The following is a 22,750-nucleotide window of genomic DNA, read 5'->3' as shown; positions in this document are numbered from 1 at the left end:
TGCAAAAATGGTCCCCAAGAATCTCACATCACAACAGCGAGAAACACGGAAAAATGTGGTAGCCGATCTGTTAGAGCAAACGGAAGTCAAACCACAATTGTTGAGCTGTCTTATCACTGGTGATGAAAGGTGGTTTTCTTCAGTACGATCCAGAGACAAAACGCGAAAGTTCACAATGGTGCTCAAAGGCACCACCCAGACCAAAAAATGCTCGCATGTCAAAATCAAAAGTAAGTTGCACGCTTGTGTGGTTCTTTGATTCCAAGGGCATTGTTCATAAAGATTTGGTGTATTCTGGACAAACAGTTAACCAATATTGCTACAAAGAAATTTTAGAAAGACTTCGTAAAAGAGTTCTTCGTGTCCGTACCAACATTTCTGATAATTGGATTCTACATCACGATAATGCGCCATCCCATACTACTCTGTCAGTACAGAAATTTTTAACCTAAAAACAAATTTCAGTACTACCACAGGCACCTTATTCACCAGATATCGCTCCTTGCGACTTTTTTCTATTTCCAAGAGTCAAAACGGCGGTCAAGGGACACCATTTTCAAACAACACAAGATGTCCAAAAAGCTGTGACGAGGGTCTTGGAGGATATTACAGAAGATGAGTTCCAGAAATGTTTCCATCAATGGCAGAAGCGCTGTAAAAAAAAGTGTGTGCAGTCATAAGGGAACTACTTTGAAGGAGACAACACTAAACTTGACTAAAACGGTAAGCAACATTTTTTCTTCACATCAGTCTCATTACTTTATTGTCGCACCTCGTAACTTGCAATTGTGGCAGTAGATGACTCTCTTCTGTTAATGTGTATTGGTGCTCTCTATTTGTGCGTCTATTAACAACTTCGTCAATCAGTGATACTGTGATATTAATCGTCTTTTCCTTCAGTCTTTTTGTTTTGTTCGTAACATGTGTCATTCTTTTACTTCTTTCAAAGTATATCAGACTGTCCAGTCACATGAATGTCAGTCCGCAGATCGTGGTCGTGATATAGCGTTCTCGCTTCCCGCGCCCGGGTTCCCGGGTTAGATTTCCGGCGGGGTCAGCGATTTGCTCTGCCTCGTGATGACTGGGTGTTGTGCGATGTCCTTAGGTTAGTTAGGTTTAAGTAGTTTTAAGTTCTAGGGGACTGATGACCATAGATGTTAAGTCCCATAGTGCTCAGAGCCATTTGAACCAACATGAATGTCACCACCTGTCAAAAGACTGAAGTATCATCCTTTGCAGTACGGACTGCTGCAAGACAGTGAGATTCTCGAAGGCGCCAGCAGGGATGTGGAGCCATCCCACCTCCAGTGCATGGCGAGCTGGACTGGGTTTCTCACCTGAGGATCCGTGACAAGTACAGCCCGTTCGAGGTGGCCCCCCCAAACTCTTGATTGGGTTGACAGCCAGGGGGTTTGGTAACCAGGAGAGTGCGGTAAACTCATACTGGTGCTTTGGAAGTGAGCTGTGTGTCATGTTGAATTGTCTTGAGGGTAGGTGGCATCACAGTGAGGAGAAACAAACTGCATGTACGAGTTGATATCGTCCCCAAGGATAGATGCATACTTGTGTTGATCCACTGTTCCTGCAAGAATGACGGGATCTACATCTATATGTACATCCATACTTCCCAAGCCACCTGACGGTGTGTGGCGGAGGGTACCTTGAGTACCTCTATCGGTTCTCCCTTTTATTCCAGTCTCATATTGTTCGTGGAAAGAAAGATTCTCGGTATGTCTCTGTGTGGACTCTAATCTCTCTGATTTTATCCTCCTGGTCGCCTCGCTAGATATACGTAGGAGAGAGCAATATACTGTTTAACTCCTCGGTGAAGGTATGTTCTCGAAACTTTAACAAAAGCCCGTACCGAGCTACTGAGCGTCTCTTTTGCAGAGTCTGCCACTGGAGTTTATCTATCATCTCCATAAGCGATTACTAAATGATCCTGTAACGAAGCGCGCTGCTCTCCGTTGGATCTTCTCTATCTATTCTATTAACCCTATCAGGTACGGATTCCACACCAGTGAGCAGTATTCAAACAGTGGGCGAACAAGTGTTTTCGGACTGCGTTTCCTTAGGATTCTTCCAATGAATCTCAGTCTGGCATCTACTTTACCGACGATTAATTTTATATGATCATTCCATTTTAAATCACTCCTAATGCCTACTCCCAGATAATTTATGGAATTAACTGCTTCCAGTTGCTAACCTGCTATATTGTAGCTAAATGATAAAGGATCTTTCTTCCTATGTATTGGCAGCACATTACACTTGTCTACATTGAGATTCAGTTGCCATTCCCTGCACCATGCATCAATTCGCTGCAGATCCTCCTGCATTTCAGTACAATTTTCCATTGTTACAACCTCTCGATACACCACAGCATCATCTGCAAAAAGCCTCAGTGAACTTCCGATGTCATCCACCAGGTCATTTATGTATATTGTGAATAGCAACGGTCCTATGACACTCCCCTGTGGCACACCTGAAGTCACTCTTACTTCGGAAGACTTCTCTCCATTGAGAATGACATGCTGTGCTCTGCTATCTAGGAACTCTTCAATCCAATCACACAATTGGTCTGATAGTCCATATGCTCTTACTTTGTTCATTAACGACTGTGGGGAACGGTATCAAACGCCTTGCGGAAGTAAAGAAATACGGAATATACCTGGGAACCCGTGTTTATGGCCCTCTGAGTCTCGTGGACGAATAGCGCGAGGTGTGTTTTCCACGATCATCTGTTTCGAAACCCATGCTGATTCCTACAGAGTAGATTTCTAGTCTCCAGAACAGTCATTATACTCGAACATAATACGTGTCCCAAAATTCTACAACTGATCGACGTTAGAGATATAGGTCTATAGTTCTGCACATCTGTTCGACGTCCCTTCTTGAAAACGGGGATGACTTGTGCTCTACGCTCTTTTTCTTCGCCATGAACCATGGATCTTGCCGTTGGTGGGGAGGCTTGCGTGCCTCGGCGATACAGATGGCCGTACCGTAGGTGCCACCACAACGGAGGGGTATCTGTTCAGAGGCCAGACAAACGTGTGGTTCCTGAAGAGGGGCAGCAGCCTTTTCAATAGTTGCAGGGGCAGCAGTCTGGATGATTGACTGATCTGGCCTTGCAACATTAACCAAAACGGCCTTGCTGTGCTGGTACTGCGAACGGCTGAAAGCAAGGGGAAACTACAGCCGTAATTTTTTCCGAGGGCATGCAGCTTTACTGTATGGACAAATGATGATGGCGTCCTCTTGGGTAAAATATTCCGGAGGTAAAATAGTCCCCCATCCGGATCTCCGGGCGGGGACTACTCAAGAGGACGTCGTTATCACGAAAAAGAAAACTGGCGTTCTACGGATCGGAGCGTGGAATGTCAGATCCCTTAACCGGGCAGGTAGATTAGAAAATTTGAAAAGTGAAATGGATAGGTTAAAGTTAGATATAGTGGGAATTAGTGAAGTTCGGTGGCACGAGGAACAAGACTTTTGGTCAGGTGAATACAGGGTTATAAACACAAAATCAAATAGGGTTAATGCAGGAGTAGGTTTAATAATGAATAAAAAAATAGGAGTGCGGGTAAGCTACTACAAACAGCATAGTGAACGCATTATTGTAGCCATGATAGACACGAAGCCCACGCCTACTACAGTAGTACAAGTTTATATGCCAACTAGCTCTGCAGATGATGAAGAAATAGATGAAATGTATGACGAGATAAAAGAAATTATTCAGGTAGTGAAGGGAGACGAAAATTTAATAGTCATGGGTGACTGGAATACTACAAGGTATCAGATAGATTATATAATGGTAAGACAGAGATTTAGGAACCAGGTTTTAAATTGTAAGACATTTCCGGGGGCAGATGTGGACTCAGACCACAATCTATTGGTTATGAACTGTAGATTAAAACTGAAGAAACTGCAAAAAGGTGGGAATTTAAGGAGATGGGACCTGGATAAACTGAAAGGACCAGAGGTTGGACAGAGTTTCAGGGAGAGCATAAGGGAACAATTGACAGGAATGGGGGAAAGAAGTGCAGTAGAACAAGAATGGGTAGCTCTGAGGGATGAAGTAGTGAAGGCAGCAGAGGATCAAGTAGGTAAACAGACAAGGGCTAGTAGAACTCCTTGGGTAACAGAAGAAATACTGAACTTAATTGATAAAATGAGAAAATATAAAAATGCAGTAAATGAAGCAGGCAAAAAGGAATACAGACGTCTCAAAAATGAGATCGACAGGAAGTGCAAAATGGCTAAGCAGGGATGGCTAGAGGACAAATGTAAGGATGCAGAGGCTTATCTCACTAGGGGTAAGATAGATACTGCCTACAGGAAAATTAAAGAGACCTTTGGAGAAAAGAGAACCACTTGTATGAATATCAAGAGCTCAGATGGAAACCCAGTTCTAAGCAAAGAAGGGAAAGCAGAGAGGTGGACGGAGTATATAGAGGGTCTATACAAGGGCGATGTACTTGAGGACAATATCATGGAAATGGAAGAGGATGTAGATGGAGATGAAATTGGAGATACGATACTGCGTGAAGAGTTTGGCAGAGCACTGAAAGACCTGAGTCGAAACAAGGCCCCGGGAGTAGACAACATTCCATTAGAACTACTGATGGCCTTGGGAGAGCCAGTCCTGACAAAACTCTACCATCTGGTGAGCAAGATGTATGAGACAGGCGAAATACCCTCAGACTTCAAGAAGAATATAATAATTCCAATCCAAAAGAAAGCAGGTGTTGACAGATGTGAAAATTACCGAACTGTCAGTTTAATAAGTCACAGCTGCAAAATACTAACGCGAATTCTTTACAGACGAATGGAAAAACTGGTAGAAGCGGACCTCGGGGAAGATCAGTTTGGATTCCGTAGAAATATTGGAACACGTGAGGCAATACTGACCTTAAGACTTATCTTAGAGGAAAGATTAAGGAAAGGCAAACCTACGTTTCTGGCATTTGTAGACTTAGAGAAAGGTTTTGACAATGTTGACTGGAATAAAAAATGGTTCAAATGGCTCTGAGCACTATGGGACTTAACATCTATGGTCATCAGTCCCCTAGAAGTTAGAACTACGTAAACCTAACTAACCTAAGGACATCACACAATACCCAGTCATCACGAGGCAGAGAAAATCCCTGACCCCGCCGGGAATCGAACCCGGGAATCCGGGCGCGGGAAGCAAGAACGCTACCGCACGACCACGAGCTGCGGACTTGACTGGAATACTCTCTTTCAAATTCTAAAGGTGGCAGGGGTAAAATACAGGGAGCAAAAGGCTATTTACATTTTGTACAGAAACCAGATGGCAGCTATAAGAGTCGAGGGGCATGAAAGGCAAGCAGCGGTTGGGAAGGGAGTGAGACAGGGAGCAAGCAGTAAAGGAAACAAAAGAGAAATTCGGAGTAGGTATTAAAATCCATGGAGAAGAAATAAAAACCTTGAGGTTCGCCGATGACATTGTAATTCTATCAGAGACAGCAAAGGACTTGGAAGAGCATTTGAACGGAATGGACAGTGTCTTGAAAGGAGGATATAAGATGAACATCAACAAAAACAAAACGAGGATATGGAATGTGGACGAATTAAGTCGGGTGATGCTGAGGGAATTAGATTAGGAAATGAGATACTTAAAGTAGTAAAGGAGTTTTGCTATTTGGGGAGCAAAATAACTGATGATGGTGGAAGTAGAGAGGATATAAAATGTAGACTGGCAATGGCAAGGAAAGAGTTTCTGAAGAAGAGAAATTTGTTAACATTGAGTATAGATTTAAGTGTCAGGAAGTCGTTTCTGAAAGTACTTGTATGGAGTGTCGCCATGTATGGAAGTGAATGTTGGACGATAAACAGTTTGGACAAGAAGAGAATAGAAGCTTTCGAAATGTGGTGCTACAGAAGAACCCTGAAGATTAGATGGGTAGATCACATAACTAATGATGAAGTGTTGAATAGAATTGGGGAGAAGAGGAGTATGTGGCAGAACTTGACAAAAACGAGGGACAGGTTAGTAGGACATGTTCTGAGGCATCAAGGGATCACAAATTTAGCATTTGAGGGCAGCGTGCAGGGTAAAAATCGTAGAGGGAGACCAAGAGATGAATACACTAAGCAGATTCAGAAGGATGTGTGTTGCAGTAAGTACTGGGAGATGAAGAAGCTTGCACAGGATAGGGTAGCATGAAGAGCTGCATCAAACCAGTCTCAGGACTGAAGACCACAACAACAACAACGCTCTTTTAGAGACCTACGGTACACCGCTGCAAGAAGGTGGGCAAGTTCCTTCGCGTACTCTGTGTAGAATCGAACTGGTATCCCATGAGGTTCAGTGGCCTTTCCTCTTTTGAACGATTTTAAATGTTTTTCTATCCCTCTGTCATCTGTTTCGATATCTACCATCACGCAAGGGATCCTACAAAAACATTCGCCAGGCCGTCCTTTGGCCTGGACCCTTCTGGTAATTTTTGCACGGTGTTCGCTTCCAGATGTTTCAAACCATACATGTCAACAGCGATCTGTATGGTGGAGCATGAAACGCGATTCGTCCGAAAAGGGCACTTGTCGCTACTCAGTGTATGTCCATCTGTGATACTGGTGTGTGAATTCCAGCCTTTGCTACCAGTGAACAGCAGTCAGCATGGGTGCATGAACTAGGTACCTCCTGAAGAGGCCCATATGCAGCAACATTCGCTAGATGGTCATTAAGGAGACACTGCGGTAGCCCCTCGGGCCATCTGGGCTGGCGGTTGCTCAATAGTTGCATGTCCTTTCGCCTGTACACATCTCCACAGCCGTCATTCACCCCTGTCATCTATGGCTCATGGTGCATAACAGTTCCATTGGCGAAAGTTTTGGATGGCGCCATTTGGCCATGAATGGTATACTTTTTCTATAGCTGCACTTGAACAATGTGCAAACTTAGATGTTTCGAAAATGGTTCAACTCTCGTCTCGAAACCTTGTAACATTTCCTACCCTTATTATGTACCCTCAGTTCACAAATATTTATTATAATTAGAATCACCAGGATGAATTCGGTCCTGAAATGAAATATTACTCTTTTCAGACTCGGTTTATTACAAATCCAACACGTGCATTCCCGAAATTATCATATAGATCAAATTACAAAGAAAGAAACATGAAACAAAATACACGGTGACAGGCAATGTCGATGGCTGGCAAAGTTATTAAAGGGGAAAAGGGGTCAAGCTAAAACGATGCCTGCCTCAAGGTAATAGCGACTTTGCTTTCTGGTTATAAGTGGGTACTGAGATTGTGAACCGCTAGCTGAACGTGATACCACGTAAGGTGGTTGAAATACAGGGCTACAAGCCAGATGGACTCGCTGCAGTGAAGACTTAAGACCTCAGACTAAGATGGATGATAGGCCTGGGCTCCTCATATGCTCACCACTGAACTGCTCAACAGGTGATTTGGAGGCCGGCCACAAGTGATCAACTCCAAAGGCCACGGCCGGCATACCCTCGCGCCGAGGTATGCGGAGATTCACAGCTGGCATGCCGAAAGAACCACGACTGTCCTCTGTCTCGGCTCTCCACCAATTTTCCGAACATACGATGTACCTCGGCCGAACTGCCCAGACCGTCCTCTACAGCGGACATCCACCGAATGCCATAAAAATCTCCCCACTTTGCCCTCCTACACCAAATACTTCTCAAGTCGCCAAAAATTGTCGCCTCCAATGGCCAAGCTGACCACCCAAATTGCACCAACGGCGTTCATGTAACACTGCGCCAGAACGCCTGTTTAGACATGGTGTATCGGTATTTGTCCAATGAGGAAGTTTGCTGCCAACGTCTATGCTCTCCCCCAATAAACTTGGCACCGGGGAAACACGCATGCATTCCACACCTGTGGTGGACAATGCTCTCTGTCCCAGGGCAAATCATAAAGCTCTGTCGGTCGCACACCTAAGGTAGACAGTACGCCTCAGGAATGCAAGTCACTGTCCATTGTCCTGCAGAAGACCGGGCTGCCCTCATGGGCCGACTTTATGGCGAGATGCCACTGCCTGCGCTCACAAGCAATTGGTCACCCTTTTGTAGAAGCCTGAATGTTTTCCTGGAAGAATTTACAGCTGTTTCTTTCACTTCTGCCACCCTGATCATGTTTCCCTACTGTCATCACTGCGCCGGCCGCTGTGGCCGAGCGGTTCTAGGCGCTTCAGTCTGGAACCGCAACCGCTACGGTCGCAGGTTACAATCCTGCTTCGGGCAGGGATCTGTGTGATGTCCTTAGGTTAGTTAGGTTTAAGTAGTTCTAAGTTCTAGGGGACTGATGACCTCAGATGTTAAGTCCCATAGTGCTGAGAGCCATTTGAACCATTTTTTCTCCTCACTGCCAGAGAAAAAAAAAATGTAGTGCCACAGCTATTAATTGTAGCACCAAACAAATTCTGTCATGCCCTGTTATACCTATAATTACTCATTCTGATGGCTCGCTACCTATCTGAGATACCTGTAATGCCACTACAGGGACTATATAATTAACGAAGGGTGAAAGATGGGGTGCCCAAAAGGTCGCCACACTTCAAGCTACTAATCATGCCCTTTTGAACGTCAGATAAATCGCTCCATTTCTGCATTATGACAGTGGCTGCACTGTTTTTTTTGCATCCACCCAACACGCTTTATATACCCTCCACGGCTTGTGCTGCCCCTTGCCATATGTGCGTGGTCATTTCAGGTTGACGTTGAACACAGGCAGTGATCACATAAATGGGAGGCTGCATAATGAATGGTACTTAAAAATGGTGTTACATGGTGTGGAGATGAATGATTTCATGTCCTACGACGGAGTCGTGGAGGAAAACTTTCCTGCACGAGCATAGTACCGCAAAAATTTCTGAGCCACATTTCAACAAAAGACAAACATTTACAAGAAAAAAGTTTTGTCTATTTCAGAGAAATTCTAGGACTGAAGAATCTGCAGAACTCTTTGTTTACTAAGAAATTTAAGATCCCTGACGTAGCTCAGGAAGCTAATTACCTTGTAACAGATTATTGCAGCAGATACCTTACTTCAAGTAGCTGCAGAGGAAGACATCATTACAGTTTGCTGTGTCTAGTGAAAACAATCTTTGGCCCTGAGTGTGAACGTGGTGTAAAAGAAAATACCCTTGGCAGCTAATACAGTTGGAAGATGGATTCAGGATATGTCTCAAACCTCCAAACATTTTCCTCAGACTCGAATTAATGAAACAAATTTAATGTTTGCAATTCATGTGATGAATTTACCGATGTAAGTGGTGTAGCTCGTCTCGTTTCGTCCTTTCGCTTCGCTGATGAAGGAAACATAGTTGAACAATATCTCTCTTGCAAGACAACTACGTATGAAGCAATAAATGGATACATCGGGACTAAAAGTCGCGAAAGAGTTGTATCGGCATATACACTGATGGCAAGCATTCAGTTACAGGTTGCTTGAATGGATTCACAGTGGCGAAACAACAAAACGAAAAATTGATTATAACGGACACGGTTTTCTACCTAATGAAGCGCTCGTAACAAAAACCATTGGAAAAGATTTGAAATCAATTTTGGACAAGACTGTTAAAATGGTAAATTACATTAAGAGCAGGCCTCTCACGTCAAGACTTTTCGCTGAAATAAGCTAGGAACGCAGCGTCGTAACCTCCCCTTTCATACATAAGTCCACTGGCTGTCCAGAGGGAAATATTTACTCGTGTGTATGGACTTAAGAATGCAGTGCTGGAGTTATTTGAGCATTAAAAGATCAGCTCTGGAACACAAAGCTAGCCTTCCTTTCTGATTTATTTGCAATACTCAACAAGACAAACGCTAGTCTGTCAGGTAAGGGCGTAAATCACCTTACCGTCAGGGACGAAACTGCCGCCTTAAGAGATAAAATTCGAGGTGTGGTCGAGAAAAACAAAAGGATGCAATATTGAAACGTTTCCATTGCCATCTAAATGTGCGGATAGTAACAGAAGATAACCATTCATTCATGACTATTTAGTGCAATTAAATGAGAGATTGGATGGATATTTCCCAACGCTAGGTACAAATGAGTGTGGCGTCGTGCGACATCCTTTCGCGCTTTCCGGTAGTTGTTAACCTCACCTTGCTGAAGTGGAGGAACTGGCAGACCTGAAGAACAACCACACGTTACAGCTTAAGTACCAACAACCAGATTTATGCAACTTCCGGATTTCTATTCCGTAAGATTACACTCATTTAAGGAAAAGGGTGCTAATCGTTCTGCTGCAGTCTGCTACAACATTTTAGTGTGAAAGCGCATTTTCTATTACGACAAATATAAAAATAGTTGAACGTGGAAGTTTGAGAGAGTTAGATGGGTAAATGTGTATGAATTCGTCCAAGATCCTATTTAACAGAAGACAGATTTGTAATTTTCGTCAAGCCCACGTGAATCATTGAATTCATTATAGTTTTGCAAAGTTTTGTATCTGTCAAACGTTGTTTAATGTACAAGTCGAAAATTAATATTTCTTTAAAATATTAATTCTTATATTAGAATCTCTTTTATTAATGTTAGTGAAAGGGTATCTCCTAAAACTGTATTAATTAGAATGGAGCCACAATGAGAAAAAGTTTGGAAAGCTCTGCTCTGGAATCTAAATCAAATGATACTTTAATCAGTTTGGCATTCTAATGTATGCGCTTATAACTTGAACAACCCTGCACAACACAGGACCTGATCGAGGGAAACAACAAGGCCATTGGAGTTGCTACCTTCTGGAAATGCTGACCAGAAACGGAAATGAATTGAATCAATGACTTATCACGTAATGACTGCACCTTGGAATTTATAAGGAATCGAAAACATGTTCAGTCACCCTAAAATAGAGAACCAGACAAACAAATACATGGTTAAAGGGTTCGATCTACATTTTAAGCGTCAAGTACATGGCTCTTTTGACAAACTCCACAGTCACGACCACGCGAATGTATACATGGGACACAGAATCTATGCAAACTAGACATCGCATACAGAGCGTTTCCGTAAGAGAGTGCAAAAATGTAACAGGACATAGAACACGCTCCACTGAAAAAATTTCAGGTAGGGAACCTGGGGTCGGAGAATCCAGCTTGAGAAGATTTTTATTTTTTATTTACACGTCAAGTTCCGTAGGATCAAATTGAGGAGCAAATCTCCAAGGTCATGGAACCTGTCGGTACGTGAAATTACAACATAAAAGTAATAACAGATAAACATAAAATGTTTATGAACCAGAAAAAGTCAAGCCTTAAGTTTAAGTAAACGCAATCAACAATACAACAAGTATCAGCTTAATCTTTCAAGGAACTCCTCGACAGAATAGAAGGAGTGACCCATGAGGAAACTCTTCACTTTCGATTTGAAAGCGCGTGGATTATTGCTAAGATTTTTGAATTGTTGTGGTCGCTTATTGAAAATGGATGCAGCAGTATGCTGAATACCTTTCTGCACAAGAGTTAAGGAAGTCCGATCCAGATGCAGGTTTGATTTCTGCCGAGTATTAACTGAGTGAAAGCTGTTTATTCTTGGGAATAAGCTAATATTGTTGACAAGCAATGACAGTAAGGAATATATTTATTGAGAAGCCAAAGTCAAAATACGCACACTCGTAAACAGGGGTCGACAAGAGGTTCGTGAACTTACACCACTTATTGCCCGAACCGCCCGTTCCTGAGCCAAAAATATCCTTTTAGATTGGGAAGAGTTACCACAAATACAGGGTGAGGCAGCGAAGTCGTAACACCCCTTGTATCTCCCCAGCCATAATAGATACAAAGATGCCCTTTGGACAGAGAATTGCAAGGAAAGGGGCTACTTGAATACATCACATTTCACGTTTGTGCTATTTTTTATTACAGAGATATGAGACCATCTTTGTTTTTTTAAATGGAACCCTATGTTAAATTTTAGCGTAACATGATGGGCTTAAAAAGACGGTTTCAAATATGTGTATATCATAATATTTAGGTGAATAGTTTTTGAGACACTGACATGTTCCCGTATCATATTCGTCCTTCGAAGTGGCGTTGTCCAATGCGAACTTTCCTGTTGACCATTCAAGAACTTAAAAGGGAAGGCGTTGTTTTCCTGCTTCCCGATAACGCCATAAGGTGACGCACGAGGTAGCTGGAGAGAAGGGTATAAATGTGCTGCTGGGGTAATGAGACATCGCATTTCCGTCACAGTTTCTTAGAGCAGTCATGTACACCAACGAAGAAAAGTTAGATATGCTTCTAGGGTATGATGAAAGCAGAAGAAATGCTGTGAGAGTAATAAAGCGATATGAAGAGCTGTATCCTGATCGTGAGCGTCCTACGCGCCAGCTTCTTGCGCTTATTTGCAAGAAACTACTTGAATCGGGATCATGGAACGCCATACAGAGGACAAGGCAGAAAACTGCAACTGGCGAGGTACATGAAGGGAGCGTTCTAGCGTTGGCGCATAACGACCCTACTGTTTCGTCGCGACGTCTCGCCTCGGAATGTGGTATAAGTTTGAGAAGTGTTCTACGCATATTGCATAGATTTCACCCGTTTCACCTCTTATTACATCGAGCACTCTCCGGTGTGGATTTCGAACGGCGCCAGGAATTTTGCCGGTTTGCTCAGCACCGCCTACAAGATGCTCCAACGTTTTTTCGACGGGTGCTTTTTATTGATGAAGCAACTTTCACCAACCACGATCATGTGAATTTGCATAATATACATTACTGGTTAATAGAGAACCCTCATTGGCTTCGACAGGTACAGCATCAGCAACCGTGGAGTGTTAACGTGTGGTGGGGCAGGCTCGGAAATGTCGTTGTGAGGCCGTTCGTCATTCCGGGTATACTAAATGGCAATAACTATGCACAGTTACTACGAAACGTTCTGCCCATTTTGCTGGAAGATGTACCACTAACTACGCGTCAGTGCATGTGGTTCCAACATGACGGCTGTCCTGCTCACTCTTCCCGTGTGGCTACAGAGCTGCTAAATGAAAAGTTCCCGCATTGTTGGATAGGACGACGTGCTGAAGTGAAGTGGCCAGCCCGGTATCCTGATCTGACCCCCCTTGATTTTTTTCTGTGGGAAGCAATCAAACATAAAGTGTATGCTCAAATACCAACTACGCCAGACGATATGAAGCAACGTATCATCGAAGCGTGCGCTTATATCTCACGTGACACCCTCGCAACCGTACACCTATCATTCGAACGGCGACTGCAAATGTGCACTGCAGCAGAGGGGAAGCATTTTGAGCACATGCTTCAGTAAAGTTTTGTATCGTGTACAGTATGTATTTTGCATCTTTGTGTGTATTTGCTTCGTATTGTGATCAATAGTAAATATTTTCAAATAAAAAACAAATACGTACGAAATAATTGTAACCAATAAGGGCCTCCTCGTTTACATTTGTATTTCTGTTACTTAACTGTATTAACATCTTGTAGTATTTTAATACTGTATGTTGTCAACTATTTTGGTATCACAGCTGTCAAATAACTGAATAATATTCTCGCGACATCATCAGTTAATTTTTGCGCAAGATATCAAATGGTTCAAATGGCTCTGAGCACTATGGGACTCAACTGCTGTGGTCATAAGTCCGCGCAAGATATCGCAGTATGTGTTACTATTGTCGGGTAAATAGGCGTGTTTGTGTAAGGACGGACTCGCGACGTTTACCCTGTACTCTACATAACAGGATAGGTCGCATTAGACAATGCTGCTTCGAGGACGAACGCGATATGAGAACACATCTGTGTCTCAAAAACTATTCGCCTAAATATTATGATATACACATATTTGAAACCGTCTTTTTAAGCCCATTATGTTACGCTAAAATTTACTATAGAGTTCCATTTAAAAAAACCAAACATGGCCTCATACCTCTGTAATAAAAAATAGCACAAACACGAAATGTGACGTATTCAAGTAGCCCCTGTCCTTGCAATTCATTGTGAAAATGGTATCTTTGTATCTATTACGGTTGGGAAGATACAAGGGGTGTTATGACTTAGCTGCCTCACACTGTATAATACCACACAACATAAGCGAATGAAAATAAGCAAAGAAGACTAATTTTCGTCTCGAATGATCACTTACTTCAATATTCCAATATTAAAAATGGCAGCAATAAGTCTTTGAACAAGATCCTGAACATGGACTTTCCACGACAGTTTACTGTCTATCTGAACACATAGAAATTTGAACTGTTCAGTTTCAGTAATCATATGCCCATTCCGTCAAATTAAAACGTCAGGTTTTGTGAATTGTTTTTAGAAACTGTAAAAACTGAGTCTTACTGTGGCTTTGCGTTACTTTATTTTCTACAAGCCATGAACTTAAGTCATGAACTGCACTGTTTGAAACCGAGCCAATGATGCACACAACATCCTTTACTACCAAGCTAGGTCATCAGCAAACAGAAATATTTTAGAATTACCTGTAATACTAGAGGGCGTATCATTTATATAAATAAGAAACAGGAGTGACCTCAACACTGATCCCTTGGGCACCCCTCTTTTGACTGTACCCCACTCATACGCCACATCACAACCATTCCCAATACTAAGAAAAATGAGTTTTCTTGTCTGTTGATAAAGTAAGAGGTGAACCAATTGTGAGCTACCCCCCATATTCAATAATGGTCCAACTTCTGGAGCAATATTTTGTGATCAACACAATCAAAACCTTTAGTTAAATCAAAAAACATGCCTAGCGTTCGAAACCTTTTGTTTAAACCATCCAATACCTCACACAGAAAACCTTTAGTTAAGTAAAAAAAATATGCCTAGCGTTCGAAACCTTTTGTTTAAACCATCCAATACCTCACACAGAAAAGAGAATATAGCATTTTCAGTTGTTAAATGACTCTTAAAGCGGAACTGTACATTTGAGAGTAAACCGTGTGATATAAAATGATCAATTATTCTTACACACACAGTTTTTTCAATAATTTTAGAAAAAACTGATGGCATACAAAAAGGTCTAAAATTGTCTAAATTATCCCTTTCTCCCTTTTTATAAAGCGGCTTTACTACTGAGTAATTGAATCGCTCAGGCTAAATACAGGGCTAACATGTGCACCACAGTACTTTAATATTCTGCTGGACACTCCATCATATCCATAAGAGTGATTTAATTACTGACTCAATCTCCCCCTTGTAAGTATCACAGAGGAGTACTTCAGACATCAATCTCGGAAAGGCATTTGCCAAGAGAGTTATATGATTCTCTGTAGAAACTAAATTGTTATTTAATTCACCAGCAATGCCCAGAAAATGATTGATAAATGCTGTACATATATGTGATTTATCAGTAATAGAAATATTTTTACTACTAACTGACTTTATATCGTCGACCTTGTGCTGCTGACCAGAGACTTCCTTCACAACTGACCACATGGTTTTAATTTTATCCTTTGAATTATATATTCTATTTGCATATCACATACTCTTTGCCTTCCTAATAACATTTTTAATACCTTACAGTACTGTCTTAATGGGCTACTGTAACTTGATTTTGACTACTCCTAACATTCCCACATTGTTCTACATGATATCCTTATCCCACTAGTCAGCCAGCCAGGCTGCGTTTTACTGCTATTACTCCATTTAGAACGTTCTACTAGAAAGCAACTCTCAGAGAGGATGAGAAATGTGTTAAGGAAAACATTATACTTGTCATCTATGTTATCAGCACTATAAACATCCTGCCACTCTTGTTCCTTGACGAGGTTTAAAAAACTCTCTATTGCTATTGGATTAACTTTCCTACACATTTTGTAATTATATGTGACATTTGTTTGAGTACTAAAGCCTTTCAGTGTTAAAATTTGTGCATCATGGTCTGAAAGGCCATTCACCCTTTTACTAACAGAATGCCCATCTAGTAATGAAGAATAAATAAAAATATTGTCTATGACTGTGCTACTGTTCCCCTGCACCGTACCTGGAAAAAACACAGCATCATATCATATGAATTTAGGAGATCTACCAACATCCTTTTTCTTGCACCATCATACACAAAATTAATATTGAAGTCACCACATAATACTAATTTATGGTACTTTGTATAAAGTGAATCAAGAACCCTCTCTAGCTTGAGCAGAAATGCTCTGAAAGGGGACCCATAAACAACAACAATAAGAAGTTTAGTTTCATGAAATTCAACTGCCCCTGCACAACATTCAAATATCTGTTCAGTGCATTGCCGTGATATGTCTGTGGACTTAAATGGAATACTGTTTTTGAAATTCGTGGCCACTCCACACCCCGCAAGGAACTCCTTGAAAAGCAGACAGCTTATCTGTATCCTGGTAAAGGGAGCCTCTGAATTGTCGAATTATTTAAGTTGTGCTCCGATATACCAATAATTTCAGAGTCTGCATCTGGAAGTAGTTCACTATCTTTATCTCTAAGTCCGCCCGGCTAGCCGCGCGTTCTAACGAGCTGCTTTCCGGGCGGGAAGGCGTGCCAATCCCCTAGCACGAATCCGCCCGGCGGATTAGTGTCGAGGTTCGGTGTGCCGCCCAGTCTGTGGATGGTTTTTAAGGCGCTTTTCCATCTGCCTCGGCAAATGCGGGCTGGTTTCCCTTATTCCACCTCAGTTACACTATATCGGCGATTGCTGCGCAAACACTGTCTCCATGTACGCGTACACCATAATTACCATGCAAACACTGGGGTTGCACTCGTCTGGAATGAGACGTTCCCGGGTGGAGAGGGAGGGGGGGTGTCCACTGGGGGCCGAACCGCACAATAACCCTGGGTTCGGTGTGGGGCGGTGGTGGGGTGGGTGGACTGCTGTGGCCTGTTGTGGGGTTGTGAACCACTGAGGGCTACGGTGGGACGAAGCCTCTCTGTCGTTTCTAGGTCTCTGGTTTAATATGCAATGTACGCACAAACTTTATCTCTAATACCTCTTATATTTTGAGGAAATATGCTAATTCCTTCTCTGCTTGGAAACATGACGACTTCTGAAGGAGAGCCCTTAGTGAGAGGGACTCCCCTTAGGCAAGTGTACCTATCAGCTGACTTCAGTCTAAAAAAGGTGCAGCTCTAACACCAGCTACTACAGGAATTTTTCCATGAGTGATCCCACCACCACCCACTACACTGTCACCTATAAGCTTTGCCAGCTTCCCCTTCCCGTACCTATTCAGGTGCAGGCCATGCCTAGTGAAACCGGATCTACTGATGGACTCAAATGGAACTCAATATGGAAGTAAACTTGTCTACAGCTTTGCCTAGCGTCACTGTTTTCTAGCTTATTTACAGCTAACATGCATACAGGTTTATACGTACTGTGCTGTTTGTTTACATGTACATTCTTAATTTCCTATAAGGAAACAAGGAGGACGAGAATTATTGCTAGGAAGTCATGATTCAGGTTTTGTTTACTTGTCCGTTATGTGGCTCTGTTGTATCGTATGTACATTGTCCCGTGACAGAACGTGCCATGAATCAATGACAGGTTCATTCATTACTCGGTGCTATCCAGAGACGTACAGTATAATACGATGGAACGGTACTGGTCCACTGGTCCAGTTTTGCAGAACTCACTGACATGCACCTTGTGTTATGGGGAAGTAAGTTGCAATGCTGTAAGTTGCAAGGCTGTACAGGGAACGATTTCCTCACAGGCATCATCCGTGACGACGAGAGTTTATTTCTGTCGATCGAGGAATGCGGGAGACTGGTTCATTGGTAAGACGAAACGAGGGACCTGCGAACATGAGGACCACTCGCACACCCGATTTTGAAGAGGAGGTACTGGACCGTTTTGCAGCGTACCCTACTACAAGTACTCGCCGTGTTGCATCTGAAATGGACGTTGCACATACGAGGTGTGGCTAGAAAAAAACCGGACTAGTACTGGTGAAACAATAAAACGAATGCAATAAGGCTGAAAGTCGCGTGGCCTGTCACGTGACTCTCGCTCCGCCTACTGCTCGAGTTTCATCTGCCTCCTGCACTCAGTCTGCGCGTGGCGTCTGTTTTAAGTAGTTGACGTTTTGTCTGTGCGTCGGAAAATGTTGAGTGTACAGAAGGAACAGCGTGTTAACATCAAATTTTGTTTCAAACTAGGAAAATCTGCAAGTGAAACGTCTGTAATGTTACAACAAGTGTACGGCGATGATTGTTTATCGCGAACACAAGTGTTTGAGTGGTTTAAACGATTTAAAGATGGCCGCGAAGACACCAGTGATGACACTCGCACTGGCAGACCATTGTCAGCAAAAACTGATGCAAACATTGAAAAAATCGGTAAACTTGTTCGACACTTTCCTTGTCAACTCCTGTTAACTCAGACACTGCTCTGATTGTTAAACGGCGATCTTGTCGAACAAGTTTACTGATTTTCTCAATGTTTGCATCAGTTTTTGCTGACTATGGTCTGCCAGTGCGAGTGTCATCACTGGTGTCTTCGCGGCCATCTTTAAATCGTTTAAACCACTCAAACACTTGTGTTCGCGATAAACAATCATCGCCGTACACTTGTTGTAACATTACAAACGTTTCACTTGCAGATTTTCCTAGTTTGAAACAAAATTTGATGTTAACACGCTGTTCTTTCTGTACACTCAACATTTTCCGACGCACAGACAAAACGTCAACTACTTAAAACAGACGCCGCGGGCAGACTGAGTGCAGGAGGCAGATGAAACTCGAGCAGTAGGCGGAGCGAGAGTCACGTGACAGGCCACGCGACTTTCAGCCTTATTGCATTCGTTTGATTGTTTCACCAGTACTAGTCTGGTTTTTTTCTAGCCACACCTCGTACTAGCGTGTGGCGAGAACTCCACGAACAACAATTACACTCATATCAACCACAACGAGTCCATGCAATGCTTGTGACTGACTTTGCACCAAGGGTCGTCGCATTGTGTCAGTGGTTGCTCCAACAATGGACTGATCGACCAGATTTTCTCCAAATCATGCTATTTACTGGCGAGGTCTCATTTGATCGTGATGGTATTTCGAACAGCAGGAATAGTCATGTATGGGATGAGGAAAACCCTCACGCTGTAGCAGAGTCACACCATCAAGTACGTTTTGCTTTGAACGTTTGGGTCAGCATTGCGGTCGACAGTCTCATTGTGCCATATATTCTGCCTAGCCGTCTGAATGGTCACCTGTATTTGAGGTTCGTGCAAAGAGTTCTACCCGAGTTGTTGGAGAACATACGGTGGATGTTCGTGGGAGGTTATGGGTACAACATGACGGTGCACCGCCTCCCATCAGTGTGGATGTGATTTCGAATGAAATCCTGCCCAGACTTAGCAGAGAAACGGCGATGGCGACGCAAACGATGAGCACCCACATCTGAGCTGCCGCTCTGGTAAATTTTTTAAATGATTTCTAAAGATTCAGGAAGTGAGAGTCGCTGCATGATGAAGATGCAAATTTTACTGAATATTTTCACGCCTGGAAGCACACAAAACTAGAAACTGGAAATTACGGTACGATGTTAAACGGTTTCACTCCTAATGAAAGACCCTCTACAATGTGCGGGTGAACGATCATGCTGGAAGACAATGGACACATGCATCTCGTCAGCCTACGATTCCAGGAACTGTTCGAGTATGTTCAGGATGTAACAGCGAAGAAGCATGAGCCTGTCACTCAACCGTGCATTACGCCACGCCAAAAATTAAGCTGCGACGTACACTCCTGGAAATGGAAAAAAGAACACACTGACACCGGTGTGTCAGACCCACCATACTTGCTCCGGACACTGCGAGAGGGCTGTACAAGCAATGATCACACGCACGGCACAGCGGACACACCAGGAACCGCGGTGTTGGCCGTCGAATGGCGCTAGCTGCGCAGCATTTGTGCACCGCCGCCGTCAGTGTCAGCCAGTTTGCCGTGGCATACGGAGCTCCATCGCAGTCTTTAACACTGGTAGCATGCCGCGACAGCGTGGACGTGAACCGTATGTGCAGTTGACGGACTTTGAGCGAGGGCGTATAGTGGGCATGCGGGAGGCCGGGTGGACGTACCGCCGAATTGCTCAACACGTGGGGCGTGAGGTCTCCACAGTACATCGATGTTGTCGCCAGTGGTCGGCGGAAGGTGCACGTGCCCGTCGACCTGGGACCGGACCGCAGCGACGCACGGATGCACGCCAAGACCGTAGGATCCTACGCAGTGTCGTAGGGGACCGCACCGCCACTTCCCAACAAATTAGGGACACTGTTGCTCCTGGGGTATCGGCGAGGACCATTCGCAACCGTCTCCATGAAGATGGGCTACGGTCCCGCACACCGTTAGGCCGTCTTCCGCTCACGCCCCAACATCGTGCAGCCCGCCTCCAGTGGTGTCGCGACAGGCGTGAATGGAGGGACGAATGGAGACGTGTCGTCTTCAGCGATGAGAGTCGCTTCTGGCTTGGTGCCAATGATGGTCGTATGCGTGTTTGGCGCCGTGCAGGTGAGCGCCACAATCAGGACTGCATACGACCGAGGCACACAGGGCCAACACCCGGCATCATGGTGTGGGGAGCGATCTCCTACACTGGCCGTACACCACTGGTGATCGTCGAGGGGACACTGAATAGTGCACGGTACATCCAAACCGTCATCGAACCCATCGTTCTACCATTCCTAGACTAGACCGGCAAGGGAACTTGCTGTTCCAACAGGACAATGCACGTCCGCATGTATCCCGTGCCACCCAACGTGCTCTAGAATGTGTAAGTCAACTACCCTGGCCAGCAAGATCTCCGGATCTGTCCCCCATTGAGCATGTTTGGGACTGGATGAAGCGTCGTCTCACGCGGTCTGCACGTCCAGCACGAACGCTGGTCCAACTGAGGCGCCAGGTGGAAATGGCATGGCAAGCTGTTCCACAGGACTACATCCAGCATCTCTACGATCGTCTCCATGGGAGAATAGCAGCCTGCATTGCTGCGAAAGGTGGATATACACTGTACTAGTGCCGACATTGTGCATGCTCTGTTGCCTGTGTCTATGTGCCTGTGGTTCTGTCAGTGTGATCATGTGATGTATCTGACCCCAGGAATGTGTCAATAAAGTTTCCCCTTCCTGGGACAATGAATTCACGGTGTTCTTATTTCAATTTCCAGGAGTGTATTACAGATGTGTTCACATGTGTTGTGTGGGTCTTCGGAGCCCTAAATCCGAATGATGTGGCGATTCACACATACAGAAATGTGGAACGTTGTTCCACCTAATGAAAGATAATTTTCAGGTAGTCGTTGTCAGCATCTATGGAGGCGAGCAGATAACACACTCATGCAGATCAGAGACAACGGCTGTTTGACTGCAATACTCGTACCATTTGAAGTTTGTACGCAACCAGGTATAACCACATACGCAACACTTTATGGACAGCTGATCTTGTTTCCTGCAATTCGTGTGATGTACGATGAACTGACTTCTGGGAGCTACTTTGTAATGCTGCCTGCATTCTGTCACGTGCTTGAGACACAGGCGGACATCCTCTTCCAGGAAAGTTTTTGCCTGACTTTTTAAAGTTTTGGAAGCAGCTCATTATGCTTGTTTTTGCCTGTGGTGCTCTCTCATAGTGGTGTCAAAAATTCCGCAATACAATGCCACAGATTTTGATTCTGGGTACCAGTTAACACCTGTACCTACTGTTCTGTCGGCATTTTGATGTACTCCATTTCAAATATGGATTGAAGGATGAAGGGAAAAACATTGAGAGAGGCCAAAAGTTTTATTACAAGCCACAGTTCCCTACCTCTAATAATTTCCAAGTTATGATGTTTTGCATTCATAGTGGGTGTTTATGGACACTCAGTATTTAATAATAAGTATAACGGAAAAAGAAAATGACGCTTACGTTAACAAAGATTTAATCCATGAGAGTCAGGATGCAAGGATGTGTTGCATGGCAAGTTCCAATCTGCAGAGTTCAGGGAAACCAGAACTGGGTTTGAGCAATCAAATAGCCTGTGTTATGTACCGTGCACTCAGGTCCCTTGGATCAGTCTGTAGAACATGCCAAGCAATTGGGTGCTAAGTATCCTCAGAATAGACTGTACTTCTGTGTCATTCACGTGCACAACCAATGGGGTGGTGGTCATGTCTATATAAAACGTTGTACAGTGGACACAAGTTAGTTGATAAACAATGTGCTTTATTTCTGCCTTTATACCGTAGAATTGATCAGTGGTGGGACTGTAGTATGTTTTAATTGGAGGGTGCATGGGGCTGGTTTCATAGTGGGGACTATTTCAGCAGAAGGAGTGTTGATAGGTATTACAGTTTGGCTGTGTTATGTGGTTTGACTAGGACGCTGCGAAGGTTAATGGAAGGTGAAGTGGGTAATGTGTGGAGGATATCAGGGAGAGAGGATCTGATTTCAGGGTTAAACTTGAGAAAGTCATTGCTTTGGCAGAGTAAAATATCGAGGCACTGAAGGCCTAGGCTGTACCATATGACCGTGGGAGGGGAAGTTTCTGAGTTTCCACGCCAACAGAAATACTGAATCATTTCTAGCCGTCACAATTTGACGTGTACCTTCACAACTAAAATACGAAAATAAGAGTAAAATGGAAATTTTCAGGCCTGAGAAATGTCAGGAAAGAACCAAAGACTGAGCTTTTAGGCTATATTACTTTTTCCCACTGTATTATATAATGCTGAAATACTAAATTTTATTTCTCTGCAGGAATCCATTAATAGGAATGCTGGAAGATGAAGATGATCTGCAACCCATCAAGATACCTCAACTGGATCCATCATTATTTAAGCCACTTCCAGACTAA

The 22,750-nt window shown here is 43.6% G+C and overlaps 1 protein-coding gene across 1 annotated transcript in view; it reads left to right on the top strand.

The window, feature by feature from the left end:
• Positions 1-22,750, top strand: part of LOC126252149 (uncharacterized) — a 169,979-nt gene extending 147,229 nt beyond the window's left edge. Inside the window, exon 8 of the mRNA XM_049953017.1 lies at positions 22,654-22,750. Coding sequence (XP_049808974.1) covers positions 22,654-22,750 — 97 coding nt within the window. The remainder of the gene's footprint in view (positions 1-22,653) is intronic.

Source organism: Schistocerca nitens, chromosome 4, assembly GCF_023898315.1.
Source record: "Schistocerca nitens isolate TAMUIC-IGC-003100 chromosome 4, iqSchNite1.1, whole genome shotgun sequence".
Lineage (NCBI taxonomy): Eukaryota > Metazoa > Arthropoda > Insecta > Orthoptera > Acrididae > Schistocerca > Schistocerca nitens.
The sequence above is the reverse complement of the archived record's forward strand: the minus strand, read 5'-3'. Positions and strand labels throughout refer to the sequence as shown.